At 52.7% G+C, this 17,659-nt stretch overlaps 6 protein-coding genes across 6 annotated transcripts; 2 read left to right on the top strand and 4 right to left on the bottom strand.

Annotated features, from left to right (window-relative positions):
• Positions 1–1,561: 1,561 nt before the first annotated feature.
• Positions 1,562–2,245, bottom strand: B0T23DRAFT_407462 (uncharacterized protein; the record flags this gene model as incomplete). Its single annotated transcript, XM_062839191.1, has 4 exons — positions 1,562–1,646; positions 1,912–1,997; positions 2,103–2,131; positions 2,161–2,245. The coding sequence occupies 4 exons, from the start codon at positions 2,243–2,245 to the stop codon at positions 1,562–1,564; spliced, it is 285 nt and encodes a 94-aa protein (XP_062689074.1).
• Positions 2,246–2,938: 693 nt separating this feature from the next.
• Positions 2,939–5,330, top strand: B0T23DRAFT_227451 (uncharacterized protein). Its single transcript, XM_062833823.1, has 4 exons — positions 2,939–3,382; positions 3,465–4,165; positions 4,257–4,370; positions 4,439–5,330. The coding sequence occupies exons 1-4, from the start codon at positions 3,121–3,123 to the stop codon at positions 5,180–5,182; spliced, it is 1,821 nt and encodes a 606-aa protein (XP_062689073.1). The 5' UTR covers positions 2,939–3,120; the 3' UTR covers positions 5,183–5,330.
• A 1,239-nt stretch (positions 5,331–6,569) lies between these two features.
• B0T23DRAFT_227413 (uncharacterized protein) lies at positions 6,570–9,025 on the bottom strand. The gene is made up of 4 exons (XM_062833822.1): positions 8,399–9,025; positions 8,066–8,228; positions 6,859–8,003; positions 6,570–6,760 (listed from the first exon to the last, which is right to left on the bottom strand). The coding sequence occupies exons 1-4, from the start codon at positions 8,821–8,823 to the stop codon at positions 6,580–6,582; spliced, it is 1,914 nt and encodes a 637-aa protein (XP_062689072.1). The 5' UTR covers positions 8,824–9,025; the 3' UTR covers positions 6,570–6,579.
• A 654-nt stretch (positions 9,026–9,679) lies between these two features.
• Positions 9,680–12,744, top strand: B0T23DRAFT_227376 (threonyl-tRNA synthetase). The gene is made up of 3 exons (XM_062833820.1): positions 9,680–12,124; positions 12,199–12,258; positions 12,317–12,744. The coding sequence occupies exons 1-3, from the start codon at positions 10,039–10,041 to the stop codon at positions 12,535–12,537; spliced, it is 2,367 nt and encodes a 788-aa protein (XP_062689071.1). The 5' UTR covers positions 9,680–10,038; the 3' UTR covers positions 12,538–12,744.
• Positions 12,745–13,249: 505 nt separating this feature from the next.
• B0T23DRAFT_227382 (uncharacterized protein) lies at positions 13,250–14,565 on the bottom strand. The gene is made up of 4 exons (XM_062833821.1): positions 14,383–14,565; positions 14,166–14,261; positions 13,754–13,947; positions 13,250–13,654 (listed from the first exon to the last, which is right to left on the bottom strand). Exons 1-4 carry the CDS (start codon positions 14,471–14,473, stop codon positions 13,286–13,288), a joined length of 750 nt encoding a protein of 249 aa, XP_062689070.1. The 5' UTR covers positions 14,474–14,565; the 3' UTR covers positions 13,250–13,285.
• Positions 14,566–15,456: 891 nt separating this feature from the next.
• Positions 15,457–17,608, bottom strand: B0T23DRAFT_227351 (cysteine proteinase). Its single transcript, XM_062833819.1, has 5 exons — positions 16,904–17,608; positions 16,742–16,841; positions 16,494–16,675; positions 16,229–16,428; positions 15,457–16,169 (listed from the first exon to the last, which is right to left on the bottom strand). Exons 1-5 carry the CDS (start codon positions 17,377–17,379, stop codon positions 15,559–15,561), a joined length of 1,569 nt encoding a protein of 522 aa, XP_062689069.1. The 5' UTR covers positions 17,380–17,608; the 3' UTR covers positions 15,457–15,558.
• Positions 17,609–17,659: the final 51 nt, after the last annotated feature.

The raw sequence follows: 17,659 nt of genomic DNA, 5'->3' as shown, positions 1-17,659 counted from the left end.
ATTCCGAATACTCCCGTTTTGTTTATGCGTTCGAAACAGAAACTTTTTGCCATCCCATGTTTTATGTTTGTGGTGATATGGAACCTACAATACAAATATTTTTATTGTTCTGCGATGTGCCGAAGCCCGTAAACATATCTGTCAGCATGTGATTGATTCGCGAGTCTATGACCAATCGATTCATTTGTTGATCAACGCGGTCTCAGTAACTGAGTAATCGCTCTCGCGAAGCCGTAATGTCTTTTGGGAGTTATGTACGACTCTTCAGCGCGAGCCATGGCATAATCTCGGGCGTCCCCACATCGCGGGACGGAGAGAAAAAAAAAAAAAGGAAAAAAAAAAAAGGTTTTCTGCTTCGTCGTTTTCCTGGATTTCCAAGACGTCCGCCCACACATGTGGATTCTAGTTGGATCTCGTGCGATACACTTACAAACCATTGCAAGGACGCTAGGGGACAGTGCCCATGTGGCTGAATTTTACACGTTGATAGGTACTGTCGATCCAGGGACCACACCAATCATGAGACTGACCAATGTCACTGATACATCATTTCTGTTATCCAGCGGAAGTAATCGCTCCCAAACTCCGATATGTAAGCGGCATACATACACACTTCACGGGGAGGGAAGCATGTTCGCGTCTTGTTGTTGACAGGGACCATGGGATGAGATAAGCGCTTGACGTTGCCGACGGCTCATGTCATCTGTAGTGTAATACATCACCGAAGATGCGCATAACTGCCAGAGAGGCAGCTCCGGTCCCTTGCTGGCCGGAAAGAACCGATGCGTATGCGGGGTAGATACTGGCAATCAGACGATAACGGTTTTGTTTGGATCATGAGAGGCCATCTTCGTACGATCTCGAAAAGGATTTATGAACGAGCCAACCGGGAATAAAACAAGAAAAAGAAGGACACAAAAAAAAACAGCAGGCTGGGAATTTTAAGCGATGTTGGGTAGCCTTGCCGAGTGGGCAGCAGGTGGGTGGAGTTATCACAGTGCAGTGCCGTGCAGGATAATGACAGGGTTGGTGAGATCCGGTAGAGGTTTCGTTGGCCAAAAAATCCCAAAAGCCGATGTCAGTGTGAATCATTCTGAGAAGGGTTTCGTGATAGCTGCGGTACCGCACGGACTTAAGGACAGACATAGCTCCGGGCCACAACAAGAGTGCACACTAGAAGTGAAGGGGGAAAAAAAAGTTCGAATCAGATGCGGGGGAGGAGAAATGTTTCACTTCTCGTGAAACGAACTGGAGACGTTCGAACTCCTGGGGAGGGGATGGTCGATGAGAAGGAACTTGGGCCTATTCTGTCTGTGCTGTGAAAAGGTCCATTTCAAAGGTACTTGTTATACAGTAGAGTACGTACCCAGACCGCGACTTATAGGGCTGCGAGATGTGAAAGATCTCGATCGACATCAGCGTCGGGGGACTCAAGAGTCCGAGAGATCCGACAATATAAGCATCTAGACCCTGAAAGGGCAACACCGAGGGGAGGAAAAACAAATCAATGGCGTGCGTCTTTTTGATACTTATGTAAGAGACGCCCGGTGGGTAATGTGAGTTACATGCCCAGAGGTAATAGCATGGCGCTCAGTGGCTGCAGTGTCCACGCGCGGCCACGGGACTTGGAGGCTTTTTTGTCACTGCTTGGCGTGCCCCGCTTTCCATGCAACCTCGCGATGATGACGGCCCTTGAACTTCCTTTTGCAGTTCCTCTGTTGGACGCTTCTTCCCGATTCTGTGTACTGCTGTAGGTATTTTGAACACTACACTAGATGAATCATGATGTGTAGATGCCTCTTACCTCAGACGGCATCCCATTTCCGCTTGCTGACCACCCGCAAAGATCAATCCATTTCGGTGCTGTCCGATGGTCTGTTGGTGAAACGCTTGCAGCGCCAGGCAATACACTACGTGCCCTGGTCGATGAATCCCAGACGAAGCGTAGGGTTGCAAAACGGCCATGACAGTTGCAACCGCGTTCTGATTGCACTGGACTCCCGTCCTGTGGCCACAGCTTGTATGATGTTTGTTTCGAGTGATGGTGCGAGCGCAAGTGCATGCCGGCGTCGAAGTACTGTAAGTAGTATGTACCTATGTACGTGAGAGCTCCGTACGTGTTCCACACAGTCTGCCGTGACTGTCCAGGTACATGTCCACTGCCAGGGCGGGAAGGAGCGACGTCGGTCGGGCTTGTGCTTGTGACGTTTCTCGCTGCAGTGAGACTGCAAGGAGCGACCAACATTTTATTACCGTACATGCCTTACAATATGGTACGCAAAGCCCCAGCTTTTGAAGCTTCGGATGGCTCGGAGTCGCGAACACCTCATGATCCCGAACATCGATCGGGACCTTCTCATGTATCAGGAACGACATCACGTACCATGAACCGTCAGGTACCATTGGCACAGCATTAGTGTATCACTAAACCTCCCACAACGGCAACCGGGCAGCAACAATGGAGACGAGCTGGTCACGGTTCCGGGGGTCGGCTGGTCTGACTCGACGCCGTGCCGTCCGTGGTGTTGAAAAAAATGGAAGAAGGTCTTGGATGGCACCGGATGGTCTTGTCGTTGCCCTGGGCCGGCCACATTACCAATCAGTGGGGACCGGTGAAGATTCTATACACAGACTTGTTCCATGATGGAGGCCGAGCTTTGCTAGGTATCCTCCCTTCAGGTTCCCGACTGTGATCCCCTACCACATACCCTTGACCATGCACAAGCTTCCCTGCTCTTCTACGGGGTGCGTCCATGGAGCGAGCAAGATATATCATTCTCGTCACCATCATGTTATGTTTTTTTTTTCTAGCCCGTCTCTTTTACTTCCGATCCTGATATGTCGATAAAAACCCAGAGACCCCCCTGTTTGCTGTCCGTGTTTTGATAGCCACTACTCGACTCGCCTTTGTCTACATTGTCCCTCGATCACATTCACCACGGTAGATTGGGAAGACCGACAGCTTCCGATCTGCTCATCCTTAACCTTCTCCGTCACCACCTCGCCAGCCTCGCTCAGTTGAATGTGCTCATCTTCATCCCATCTTAAAAACTAGTCCCAAGTTTCTGCACTCTGACCTCATTCATCATAACGACTGAAAACTAGACGGATTTGGACCAGATGAAGTCCGTTACTACAAGGCCGCTGCTTGCAGCGCTAACTGGCGCCGCGGTTCTGGGACTGCTCGTTCCGACTGTCCTTGCGCACGGCGGCGATGACGGCGGCCATAGCGGTCACGGGGGCATGGAAATGACTGATGCCGACAAGCCCCGGCCCGAGGAAGAGTACCCTCTCACATACTTTGCGCATCCCGATCACAAGACCGCCATCTACGCACACATCGCCCTGATGGTTCTTGCCTGGGTTTTCATGCTCCCAGTTGGTAAGGATTACACCGCCCTCCGGCATCTGGGCGTGCTACAAGGAAAGGAGAGCTCCAGAATGCTGACCGAAGCGACCCATAGGTGTCATGCTCTCTATTGCCCGTTCGCGGTATAGGCTTTTGGCGCAATTCGCTTTTCTCGTGACCAATGCAGGCGGCATGCTCGTTGGAATCGTCTACAATGCCAGCACACCGGATCTGTATCCTAACAATGCCCACCACAAGCTCGGATGGGTTGTCACCTGGCTCGTAGGGGCCCAGTTCGCCATTGGCCTTTTGGCGAGTGTTGCAGGCGTCTTCAAGAAGCAGCAATCCGACGGCAACAGCAGGGAGCGCCAGGGCTTCATGCCCGTCTCGACCCAGGCCATGGAAGAGCACAACAGCCACATCAAGCCCGCCAATAATGACGCTTACCGATTCTCCAACGACAGCGGCCAGGGAACCGAGCTTTCCAGCGATGCCCCGCGGAGTCCCTCCCTTTCGTCTAGCTCCGGTGACGTTTCTCGACAGCCCCTCGCTCTCCAAGATGTCAACCTGCATACCAAGGAATATGATGACGGCGATGACTCGTACGATGTCAACTCCCACAGCGGCAGCGAGCCTCTTGGACCCATCCTTCCTGCTTCCGGCAAGGCCGTCTCTACCATTAAAAAGATTGCCGATAAGATTTCTGGGAAATTCTGGAAGGTTTTGATCCTAGCGTACAATGTGGTTGACCGGGCTATTTTGCCCCTGGGTTTCGTTGCGTTGTGCACCGGTATCGTGACTTATGGTCGTTTTTTTGTGAGTCTTCACCCCCTTTCCCTCGGTCGGTTTCATAAAGGTGCTGCAGCAAGGTGCTCTGGGATTAGAGGCTAATATGTTCTGGTTGCAGGAGGGCTCCGGTATCTTCTCTGGTCTCGCTCACTGGATTAAGGGCGGCATCTTCTTCTGGCTGGGTATTTTCACCCTTGGCCGTTGGGCCGGCTGCTTCGGTGAAGTTGGTTGGGTACGTATTTATCCCCTGTTGATTCTACAATATCTGCAACAGTTGGAATTTGCTAACGATACCCCAAGGCTTGGAACGTGCGCCCCAAGCAGGCAGGCCAGAAATGGCGACCCTCTGCCGAGTTTGTCGAAAGTGCCTTGATCTTCACCTACGGCGCCACCAACGTCTTCCTGGAGCATCTCGGCAACTGGGGCGGCGCATGGTCGGCTCAGGATCTTGAGCACTTCTCCATCACCATTCTCTTCATTGGAGGTGGCCTGTGCGGCATGCTCATCGAATCTGTTCGCATCCGCGACCTGCTCAACACCACCGTCACCGAGGAACCCCGCCAGCAGCATCACTTCCATGACGCGGAAGTCGAAGACTCCGAGAGACGCGAGCCTGAAACCTACTCCTTCAGCATGAACCCCATCCCTGCCTTAGTCATCCTCCTCCTCGGCATCATGATGTCCTCGCACACCCAAGACAGCATGATCTCCAGCATGGTGCACAAGCAGTGGGGCAATCTGCTTACCGGCGCCTCCTTCGCGCGCGGTTTTACGTATGTAATCACCTACCTGAAGCCGCCCCGGTCCGTGTACCCTTCGCGCCCGCCGACGGAGCTCCTCACGGCCTTTGGGTTGATCAGCGGCGGCATCATCTTTATGGCTAGCGCGGGCGACACCGTCAGCGGCATGATCCATTACCAGCTTGATGCCATGTTCACGTACACCGTCACCATGGGCCTGGTTGGGCTGCTGATGGCGTGGGTCATTCTGTGTATTGCGCTCAAGGGATGGGCGGTTCGCCAAGAGGCGGGGCGGTATCGTTGAAAGGGGCTTGTCCAAGCTCGTTTCATGCGACACAAAATTCTCCTTTTCCGAGAACATCGCTCGCGCACTCTACTTCAATGCGGTGCGATATACAACCTTGCAAGTAGGGTGAATCAACCAGACCATGGGGACTTTTTTGGTTCTTCCCATCTAAGTGCCCTACATGGCTTGGTTTTGCCAGATGCGGCGCGTTTGCTTCTTGACGAGTTTATTTCGAGAAAAGCAGCGCCGAGTGGATTGGTTAACGAGGACGTTGACCAGAACAAGACAGTTGTGGAGATTGATGAGGATGGTGCATGATACCCAGGTGGTGTTTTGAATTTTATATACCAACGGGTCCGCATCAGATCGGTGTTTTTGTTTTTTCTTCTGCATTTCCAAAGACAGATACCCACCCCCCTTTTATACCCAATTTCCTTCTTTTTGTGCGACATACACATACACATCGATACGCGGCAACACACATACGATCATTTACGACACTCGCTCAAGGGAGGATTACATTGCAACTACAACACGGCGAGACAACATCAACGATAGATGAGGGCCCAGAATCGGGATTGGCATGGATGGGATGGATGAGACGGGATGGACTGAGAGACGACATTATGGTAATGCGATTAATGACAAGGGAAACAAGGCAAAAATAATTGGGGTGAAGCCCTCAGCAATGGATGGATGGATTGGATGTAGAGTGGTAATATCCATACGATGCTGGGAAGGGCAGTCCCGAGAGATGGAAGGAAAAGTACATGGTGCAAGTAGACGTAAAGATAAAGCATGAAATGATAATATGTATATGTACTTCAATTCCCAGGTCATCATTGATCCATACTGTGTCCCTCTTGACTATTCTAGTAGATGATGTAAACAAAAAAAACCGAACATACAAACAAAGGGACACTGGCCATAGTCGGGATTTCCTCTTAGTCAGCAGCTGATCTTGTTGGTCTGATGAATCTTATTTCGACCGCTACCAAACAAGACCTTCATTACTCGGAAAATTTCACCAAGTTCGAAAGAGATACTGCCCACTTCGGAGATCATATTTGACAGTTTCCCCAGGTCGGAAATCCAGTGCCGAGGTGCTTACCAAAAGTGCGGTTCATGCATTGACAGTTTCTATGTTGGTGTGAGCCGTGTTTAGACCATTTCTCACACCATCTGACCAACTAGTCTGGCAGTTCCCGTCAATTCTTCAATGTCATTGTGATAGTTGCTTTGTTGTTGTACAAGGTATACATATATTTCAACAACCCTGCGGCCCCAACATCTCTCTTATTGTACAACATGATACACGCATCTTCCGCGGCCCCCCTTTTGCATCCCTCGACATCTTTTCCCATCATCTCCTCTGCAGGATCCAAAGATCACTGAACAGATTGACCCAGAGAGATCTAGTCGTCGGGGTACGATTCCTTGATGTTCGATACGAAAGTGCAGGTTTTTCTGTCAAACCGCTTGAAATACTTGCCCGCCAGGAACTTGAGCGATTCGGGAATGAGGTTAGGATCGGTGATAATCTCGATGCTATTTTGAGCCACCCGCAAGCGGTCAATCCTAGGTCTCTTAGAACTCCTGTTGTGACTCCAAGTGTTAGTGGAAGTTGATAATAAGACAAGCTATCAAACAAGAAAGAGGGAAGAACATCAAGGGAACGACATGGCCACACGTACATGCATGTATAAAACACTCTAGCCAACTGAGGCCTTAGCTGGCCTTCTGAGTGCAGCCTGTCCCCTGAAGATCTGGGAGAAGTCGTTGGAGACTGGACTTCATCCTCGTAGCCATCGAGGTAATGCGGAACCGGAAGGCCTGCAGACCCAGCTGCCCAGCCGTTGATGATTCCGATCCATCCGTATCTCTTGTGACGGAAGACCTGGCCGATCCTGTAGCGCACGCGCTCCTGCATCTCCTGCGTGTAGCGACGGGTGACGACCGCCTCCCTCCTGTCGAGGTTGTCTAGCATGTTGAGAATCTCGCGGACATTTTCCCATCCAGCCCGGTTGCGCACGTGCGGTTGCGATGCGACGAATTGTTCGTACATCGGAAGAAGATATTTGCGAACGATCCAGGCGTCTTCGCCCCACGACATGGCAAATGAGTGCAGAAAGGTCTCAAGGTTATGGTCCCAGTGAACACTGGAAACCGGCTTGACCATCAGTTCGGCCCACATCGAGGCGTACTTGGCCGCCTCCACGTTGATGTCTGGATGACCCGCCCGCAACCGCTTCGCTTCGACCTCGATGGGCTCCCCTGATCGGTCGGCGAGATTTTGGATTCGACTCGTAGCGGCTTTGATATTGGCCGCTGTTCGGAGGACGATGATTGGCACAGGCGACGCCCTCAGAAACACCTCTGACCCTTGAGTCCAGCCCAACTCGACCAGTGCCCTCCGTAGCTCATCAAGTGTGACCTCCCCATCCCACTTGTAAGGGTTCAGATACATAGTCTCCGGTTCGGCTTTGGGATCCTCTTCCACATCACCATCCAAGGTCATACCTGGAGGAGCCTTTACAGACGCGTGGACATGGCTCGGGAATGCACAACATGCGCTTGACATGCCGAGGCGTTCGGCAACCGAAGCAAATATGGCGCTCGAGATTATGGGAAGTGACGGATGCTCGTCGTCAGACAGGGCGTGCCCTAGAAGGCAGTTCCTCAGATTGTGGTAGTTGACGGTCTCGTTCTCCATCCCCATGAGATTCTGGGCCCTCAGCCAGCGATTCAAGGCTAGAGCCTTCTGCCTTGTCGACATGATCTTATGTTCTGGGTGCTCCAACATAAACCTCTGAGCGAGCGTGTCTAGTGTGCTTAGTATCTGTGGGGGGGAAAAAGTGTGAGCTAACATGCATCCGCCGCGAGAGATGGCGTGCAACATACGTATTCAAGGTCTTGGGGCTGGTCGTGTAGAACGAACAGGTCGAATGCGCCGAGAGCACGATCGAGCCCCGAGTACGGATCGGTCCCCGTTTCATAGCACTTGGACCATACCTCTACAGCGATGCCTCTGTGGATGCTGTCCAATGCTGAATTCGCATAGTACCTGGATGAACATTTCAGTAACCGAACGGTCTTTGGATCTAGACAAATCCCACTTGGGCCGAGCAGGAATGAGATGCCACCATCAGAGGGGGATCGACTGATACACAAGACCCTTGCGTGCAGTGTACTTGAAACACCAAGCTGCATTGCCATAAGAGAGCTGCCTCATACCTTCTGGCCAGAACGTCATCGTGGGATTCATCGACGTGACATTGCTCCAAAAGAAAGTCCTTGGCGTCGTAACCGAACTGACAGATGCGCTGGAGATTCCTCAGCTGGTGGTATCTCGTTGTGAGGATCTCGTCCAGGAGGCGTTTAATCAAGTGGTTCTGCCTTTTCCTTCGAAGCCATAGCTTCTTCCACTCGATAGTAGTTGGTCTCGGGTCCGACAGTTTCGCGAAGAAGTAGTGTTCAGGCTTCCAGAAAGTAAACGAGTTTCGGCAAAGATACCGCCACAACAGCGGTTCGTTGGCAATGTGGTAGAAACGCCGCGAGACTGGCTGAATGTTCAGGACATTGTCCTCGGGCGAGACATATAGAAGGATGTGGCGGATGAGCTCATCGGGAAAACGGTCCAGTGAGGAGGAGGACGTCATGGCGCGGCTCTCCAAGTGCACACCCAAGGTGTGTTGGTTGCCTATATATGTGCGCGTCTCGCAACTGCTGGTCCGGATCCTGGACGCTGAGTTGTCGGGAGCTGATTTGTTCAAGATGTCAGAGGTATGGAGAAAGAGCTCAGTTCTGGGATTTGGGGTCGAGAGTCGAGGAGACTGTCGAGCGGAAATCCAGCGATGTGCTTGTACTGGGGCAGATCGGCACAGGGAAGAGGGACGGGAGTGCAGAAGCAAAGTGGAAGCCAGAGAGGCAGACGGTAACCTTTTTCTTCTTCTTCTTTTTCTTGCTCCGCGTGCCGGGATGAGGTCGAACAATCAATATGTCATCCTTCCCGTCACTTCTGCTCCGGCGTCACATTAGTGGTAAAGGCAAAACTTAGAATGGGATGCGTCTCGGTACCTGGAATTTGAATGACGGCACCTTATCTAATAAATTTGGCTTTTATTATCGCGAGGTCAGGCAGGCACCTATGACTTGCGGCCCGTATGGTAAGGTGCCAAAAGTTCAAGTTGGGACGGCACACTGGAACGGCTTGGAAGAGATGGCCCGAGCGTTTCCTCTTACTGTGTATGCACTATGCAGTAGTACCTTACGTAGTGTATTTACAGTCTAAGTACCTCTACGTACTGACTTTACGCGCACTTGATGCTTGGTTGTACGTATGACCCGCAGGTGTTCGTTCAATGTTCAAAAAATTAGAGTGTCTCGCTGCTGTCTGGGCTGCTCCGTCTTGTTGAGTGCCTGTCCGGGCGGCCGCCCTTGAGGTAGGTTGCCAAATAGGTGCCGCCCTGTCCGTGTCATGACTGCTGCTCTTCCGGGTCTGATATGTATGCGGCTTCCACCTCGTGCTTGTACGCTTTAACGCACCCCACTTTTGCCCTTAACTGATCTGGACCGCGGGGTAAAAGTGTCCCAAAATTTCCCCTTGCGGTCGGTGTCTTTGCGCCGCCTTCGTTCGTTCCGTTCCCCGTCGGTCCAGACGTACGTCCCCTTCTGTGCTGCTATCGTGTCGTGTCAGAGTGAGTCTCACCCCCCCTTCCTTTCCAACATTCCGTCCCTCTTCGGGCTATTGCGACCATACACGTCCAAAGTGAGTCACAGCCCGGGCCTCTGACACAATCCGCGAAATTGTTATCTTTAGGAACCCTTCAGTCGCAACCGAACACCCCCCCGACGTTCTGTCGACACATTTCAACATGGAGCAGGTTACCGAAAAAGTCACCGAGACCCTCAAGAAGGTCGCCATTGGCGGCGACAAGCCCCAGAAGGAGAAGAAGCAGAAGAAGGAAAAGGGTGCCCCCGCCGCTGGCGGCGATGCCGGCCCTCTTGAGATGAACCCTCCTCCTGCCTTTATCCAGGAGCGTCTCGACCTGTTCGACAAGCTTTACAAGGAGCAGCAGGAGGAGCTGGCCAAGCGCCCCCGCGATGACATCCTCATCACCATGCCCGACGGCACCACCAAGACCGGCAAGGCCTACGAGACCACCCCCGCCGAGATCGCAAAGGGCATTTCCAACAGCCTCTTCAAGCGCACCGTTGTCGCCAGAATCGACGGAGAGACACTATGGGATCTGGAGCGTCCTCTCGAGAAGAGCTGCAAACTGGAACTCCTCGACTTCAACGATGACCAGGGCAAGTTCGTTTTCTGGCACTCGAGTGCCCATATCCTCGGCGAGGCCTGCGAGCGCAGATTCGGCTGCTCCCTGTGCATCGGCCCCCCCGTTGACAACGGCTTCTACTACGAAATGGCTCTTCCCGGCGGTGCCGCTGTCCAGTCTAGCGACTGGGCACCCCTCGAGAACATCGTCACCAAGATCGTCAAGGAGAAACAGCCTTTCCAGAGATTGGAGATGAGCAAGGAGGATCTGCTCAAGATGTTCGCCTACAACCCATACAAGCAGCACATCATCAAGGACAAGATCCCTGACGGCACCAGAACCACTGTCTACCGTAACGGGCCCCTTATCGATCTCTGCCGTGGTCCTCACGTCCCCGACACCAGCAGGATCGAGGCTTTCGCCATCATGAAGAACTCCTCTTCCTACTTCCTTGGTGACGCCAACAACGACTCCCTCCAGCGTATCTATGGTGTCTCGTTCCCCGACAAGAAGCAGATGGCCGCTCACAAGAAGTTCCTTGAGGAGGCTGCCAAGCGCGATCACCGCCTCATTGGCAAGCAGCAGGAGCTCTTCTACTTCGAGGAGTGCTCGCCCGGCTCCGCCATGTGGCTGCCCCACGGTATGCGCATCAACAACGCCATCATGGAATACATCAAGGAGGAGTACTGGAAGCGCGGTTACGACGAGGTCATGACTCCCAACATGTTCAACGTCGCTCTTTGGGAGCAGTCCGGCCACTTGGCTCACTACAAGGATGACATGTTTATTCTCGACGTTGACAAGGAGCAGTTCGGTCTGAAGCCCATGAACTGCCCTGCTCACGCCATGATGTTCCGTCACCGTGACCGCAGCCACAAGGAGCTTCCCCTCAGGCTTGCTGATTTCGGCGTGCTCCACAGAAACGAGGCCAGTGGTGCTCTCTCTGGCCTTACCCGTGTGCGCAGATTCCAGCAGGATGACGCTCATATCTTCTGCCGTGAGGATCAGATCAAGGCCGAGGTTGCCGACCTCTTCGACTTCATGAAGTCCTTCTACGGCATGCTTGGCCTCACCTTCAAGCTGAAGCTCTCTACCCGCCCTGAGAAGTACATGGGTGAAATTGAGACCTGGGACCGCGCCGAGGCTCGCCTCAAGGAGGCTCTCGATGAGTTCGTCACTGCTACTGGAGGCTCCTGGGAGCTGAACGAGGGCGATGGTGCCTTCTACGGCCCCAAGATCGACATTGCTGTTCTGGACTGCCTCAACCGCCCCTGGCAGTGCGCCACCATCCAGCTCGACTTCCAGCAGCCCATCAACTTCTCTCTCGAGTACATGACCGCTGATGCCCAGGTCAAGCAGGATGAGGACAAGGCCGCCTCCAAGGCTGCCAAGCCTGAAGCTCCCAAGGAGGAGGAGGAGGCCCCTAAGGAGGGCGAGGAGAAGAAGAAGAAGGCTCTTCTTGTCAAGAAGCCCCTTACCGCCGGCTGCGCCCGCCCCGTCATGATCCACCGTGCCATGGCTGGTTCCATCGAGCGCTTCACTGCCATTCTTGCCGAGCACTTCGCTGGCAAGTGGCCCTTCTGGATGTCGCCCCGCCAGGTCATGGTCATCCCCGTTGGCATGGGCTTCCTTGATTACGCCAAGGAGGTTGCCTTGACCCTCAAGAAGGAGAAGATCCACGTCGGTATGTTTTCCCTGACTCACCCCCGTTGTTAGGCAAACAAAGATCAAATACTGACACAAAAACCACAACAACAGATGTCGATAGCAGTGGCAACACCCTCCAGAAGAAGATTCGTTCTGCCCAGCTTGCTCAGTGTAAGTCACAAGCCTGTTCCCCTTTATCAAAATTGCACCTTCTAATGACGCAACACAGACAACTTCATTTTTGTCGTTGGCGACGACGAGAAGACCAACCGCAAGGTCAACATCCGTTACCGTGACGACACCTCCACCCAGGCCCGTGATGTGCCCTACTCTCTCGAGGAGGCCGTCGAGAAGCTTCGCGCGCTCAAGGCCGATCGCGGCATGTACAACCCTTTCCCTGCCCATAACCCCAAGAAGGAGGAGGCTACCAAGGAGGAGGTCAAGGCTTAAAGCTCCAGCTCAAGTTAGGGAGTACATGAAGCAAAAGAAATAAAAACAAAGTTAAGTTTAAAAGTTCATGTTGGCAGCAAGGGGGCGGCGTAGGCAGGAGTATGGGTTATAGTCATCTAGAATATGCTTGTTACAGAACGGTAGAGAAAGAGGCGAATATTTCTGTTAAATCTTATACTAAGGAGCCTTTGATATTCTTTGGAAATGGTTTGGTGGTCTGCCGCTCGGGCGCACTGGTGCTTCTGCATAGACCTCAGCACTGCATTTCAGAAGAAATGATTCCGCGTAGACGGGGTACGGACAAGAAGGTGAAGGTGGGAAAAAGGGAGAGGGTATTTGTATTCTAAAATAGAAAAGCGTGTACACACTCGTACTAGACAATGCACCCAACCCGATAGTGACCAGAAAGGAAAATGGCAGGGAAAAAAAAGAGCAGGCATGATAGTCATTTCAACAATTCTCAGAAACCCCCCAGACCCACGGCTAGTTCATTCTTCTTCTTCTTTCACTTTTCAAGTTTTCTTTTTGTCTCCGCTTTCCACCTGTTAAAGAATTCCCCGTCTTTTGCTTTCCTGCCCAAGATCTTTCTGTCTCTCAATATTCCCTTTCTCTTCACCGACGTCCAACTCGTAGCGGGCCTCTTCCTTATTGAAATCCAGGCCTTTTCCTTTCCATAAACCAACTTAATCATTCCCGTCCCTCGTTCCTTTCGTCACAAATTCGTAGACCCTAGTCCGTCTTTATGCTTTCAAGGCTTGGGAATATGAATGGTCTTGCTTGTCATCAAGCAGCCGTGGAGCATAAAGATGAGGACAATGGGGTGGAATTCGAGCGCGGTGCCCTGGAACATGGTACCCAACGGAAGTGAATCATGAATCCAGCCTTGTGACACCCAGTAGGCCATGATGGCGTCCAGACCGAGCGTCGTGGGGATTGGCGTGCCCTCAAAGTAGGCAGCCTTGCCGTTGGCGTCCTTCGGGATGGCGGTCGCGGTCACGTTAAAGCGGGCGAGGCGGGTGAGGCCACAGAGGATGAAGAAGCCAAGGCAGAGATGGTCGAGGGGGGTACGGATACCGATGGCGAAGGCGACGACAGCGGGTGCGACGCCAAAGGAGATCTGTTGGTTGGATGGGTTGTGAGTTAGAATGCTTGATGTCCCGGAGAGGGTCGGGGTCGAGGAATTGGGAAAGCGTGGGCAATAATGGTGTACACGTACCAGATCAGCCAGCGAGTCCAGCTCTTGGCCCATCATGCTGCTCTTGTTCCTCCAACGCGCGACCTTGCCATCCATGAAGTCGAAAAACAAGCCAAAGGGGAGGAAGGCAAGCGCATAGTAGAGGTTGGTCTTGTCGGCGGGGTCGCCGAGGCAGTACCGCAAAGAAGAGAAGAGGGAGAGGATACCGCAAAGGCCTAGGAGAGTTGCAGAGGCGTTAGCATTCTGTGACCACGTCTTCTATGATATGCCAACTCGCGCAGAAGTTGTGCGTCGATATTATACTTGGGGAAAATCGCGGAGGCTGTGACGGTCCGATCTTGCTGCTTTGACGCTTATGGCCCCAAAACCCAGCGTCACAAGCTATGCTAACCAGACAGAATGCGCGAGAGAATACAAGGAAACAGAAACTAACCATTCAACTCAGTAATGAGATCCGCGAGGTGCATCGCGCGAATGAGAGAGAAGTGCCCCGCATCTGTAGAGAAGAGAATTTTTTGCTTGTCGTGAGCTACCGATTGACGCGCCATGTTAGCAACAGTTGTCTACGTTAAGCGCTCAAGGGCTTGCTCCTTTCAAACAGCGGATGGTAGATGATATCGAACAGGTTCGCATAGGGAAGGAAAACATACAGCGATCGAACTCGGCAGCAGCGGCGGAGGTGGAGTCGTCTTGGGCTGCGGCGCCATTGGCGACCGACGCATAGCTCGGCCGTTTCGACATGGTTGCGGTCGTAAAGATGGAGTGGAAAATTCACTTAGTTGGAATCTCGTGAATGGGAGAGATCAGATGGGTGTTGTCTCGTCTGGCGCTTGTCGTGTCTTTTTATTTCATTCGGTTGGTTCTTGAGGGGGGGAAGTCGCCGGATGCAAGGAGGGTCCTGTAAATAAGAAGAAAAAAAAAGTTGATCAGCTGGTGCTCTGAGAGAAGGTGCAGCCTGCTATTCAGTCGCCTCTGCATGCATGTGAAGATGGGATACCAAAGGGATTGCGGCAGGAGATGCTCACCAAAAGACTACTTGAAGAAGGTGACTTTTACGGCCTTTTTCTCTCAAGATGGAGAAGATGGGGAAAAAATATTTGTTGGTGAGGGGCTGGAACGAGTTTGAATGCCTCTACGTGACCACCTCGATCACGGCAGGACAACAACAAGGTGGTGGTAGGTATCCAAATGTTGGTCACGGTGCCTTTCTGGTTTCGAGGTTCCCCCCTACGGGCAGTCCAGGTCAATGCTTCTCTGAAGGTCTGGATGAAGGGAATGACAGGGTCCTGCTGTTGTGGCAGGGGTCATGCCGTCATTCTGCGCAGCGAAATCTGGCCTTGGCGGGAGCCGGGGCGTCGACCGACTCGAGACCGCCTTCTCAAATCGTCCTTGGGCTGTTTGGCGGCCACTTCTCTGCCGGCACGACTCGCTACCTTTACTTGACCGCCTGCCCTTCTCGTCCCGGCCGCGGGGACATGGTCCAAGATTACGTCACAAACAAACGTGTGATACAGACTTGTTAACCAACAACTTAAGCAAGGCTTCGAGACCAGATGGCACGAGTCCTGCGCGTCATGACCTCCCAGCACGTCTTTTGTCCTTGTTTCACTTTTATCAATTAACCTTTGTGTGATTGGGCTGCTTAATTACCCGGCTTTGTCCAAAATCGAAACCCACATTCCGACCTTTGAGCCGTGACAAAGTCCTTTCCCCCTGACATCAAAACAGTTCGCCGCTCTACGTATCCCTGGGAAATGACTTTTTACTGCAGAAACAACCCCAAGTACCCCTCCCAGTTGACGGCCAGTCCTCGGAGGGATGTATGTCTATGAACCGTTTCGCGATTCCACCTGTTCGTGTAGCTCCCTCAGCACACCACGCTCGGCAAGCTTCGTCACCCATTCATGAATTGCTGGCGTGTGGTCTTTTCTTCGGCCAGGGTCTTCATTCTGAGCTTCGCCGTCCTCGTCACCCTCCGGCCCAGACGCAACTTCTGTGTAGTACTCCGCCCGAATTTGCTCCTGCTTCTGGCGGAGCTCTGTTCTAAGAAGCAGCGCTTCAGCCATCTCCATCCCACCGCTTTGTATATTATCTTGCAACCGACGGGCTTCTGCTGAATTTTTGATCATGAGTTGAGCTTCGTCTGTACTGAGCTGGAACTCGTCCAGCTTACTCTGATCGTGAAAGTTGCTGATATGGTCCTTGAACGAAGACGAGCCATTGCCTTCCTCGAACCAGGCCGATTCGCTTCGGAATGCATCATTGAGCAATTCCGTACAATGGATGTTGACAGCGAGTTGACGCCGCAGTGCGGCCCGACGGTCTCCGCAAAGAGCGAGGAGGCTAAACGCCAACTGATCAGCCTCATACTCCATCATCTTTTCTTGGATGACAGGTTGCGCTACACTCGTCCAGTGCGCCCCTTTCTCAAATTTGCCTACATTGTTTGTCAGTCATGTCGTGAATAAATTCTTTCGTCGAGTAGGGGAGACATACCGACGTAGCGGGGGTTAAACTTCAGCCCATCGAGTTCCCACACGCTACGGTCCCGGTGGTTTGGCACATATGCAACAAAGTGGTAGGCATCCTCCATCTCCTGCTCCTTCTTGCGGCGCGCTGTGGTTCTAGCCCGCTTTTTTTTGCTTTCCTCAACCTTGTTCTCGAGGGCCAAGGCTGCATTGAGAAGGTCCAGGCGCCTGTTGAAACGTCAGCTCAAGCCGATTATGGTCAGCCCTTCTGGGAAGCGGAATGCTGTACGTGCCTTGCAAAATGATTATGAGCTACCCTGATCCACGAACTGCTACTGAGCAGGTGACCACGCAATGGCGGAGATAGCGGTCCAGATTCCTCCTTGAATTTGGACAGATTTATGTCCAGTGGAAGGTCTTGGGCGTTCATGATGATGTTGAATAAAGCGACTGTCGCACACGCGTTGTTGGTCGTCTACCAACCAAGGTTAGCCACAGTCGATAACAGAGGGAGGCGCCAAAGGAAAAACTAATGACTTGCCTGGTTGGCGAACCATAACCCAAACTCCTCATCTGGTTCCAGATCCTCCTCCTCCTCTTCCATGACCTGGAATAGGAACACTAGGCCATACAGAGGTTCCCTACGCGCAGTCAGCACCAGTTGATACCCCTTGATGCAACATGGGAAGCGCCATCAACTCACGGGAGAAGGAGGAGCGATTCCTCGTCAACAGACAACACCTCCCTCACTTTTGCCTCCCGTATGCCGAGCAGTCTGAGAATACGGTTGAAGAAGACTGGGTCAGACTCTACGTCCGTCCAGCTTGGCCATTCTGTTAGCTCATTTTCATGCCACGGTCCTAGCGAAGCCTGCAGCACGTCCATGGGCACGTCAAAGACTTCAGGGGCTGCCTTGCGCTTGGCACTTCGTCGGGGTCGAACAGCTGTCGTTGGCTCCTCTGAAGCGGGCGACTCCTTGAGCATCGATGATCGCTCGGGATCGGCTGACTCTTCCAGCTTTGCTGAGGCCTTCGAGTCGAGTGACACCCTCTTCCGGCTGGCCTTCACACCGGCAGGCGAGTTGAGTTCGTCGTCAGAGCTGAGTTCCGCATATCTTGTGTTTGGCTTGCGGGCACGCCCTGAGCGACGGGTTGCCGCCGGCTCACTATTTGGATCCATATCTCGAGGAAAGTATGGTGAAATAAACTTGATGAACTCGACAAGCTGTGACCCAATCAAGCTGAGCGATAAATGCTGAAAAGGTTCAAGAGGGTGAAGGGCAGGCTGCTCGTCTTTTCCAGCTCTGGTCTCAGGGACAGCCGCCGTTTGGAGATGGTGTAGCGCGGGATCTTGCCTTGTGACTTGTGACCGTGAGACTCGGGTTATGACATGCCACGAACATCACAGGGAAGTCTGGTATGGAGGCTGTTTTGTTCGGTCTCAAAGTCGATGGATGAAT

This window comes from Neurospora hispaniola (assembly GCF_033458365.1).
Source record: "Neurospora hispaniola strain FGSC 10403 chromosome Unknown B0T23scaffold_8, whole genome shotgun sequence".
Taxonomy (NCBI): Eukaryota; Fungi; Ascomycota; class Sordariomycetes; order Sordariales; family Sordariaceae; genus Neurospora; species Neurospora hispaniola.
Note: the sequence above shows the minus strand (reverse complement) of the source record. Positions and strands in the feature narration are given on the sequence as shown.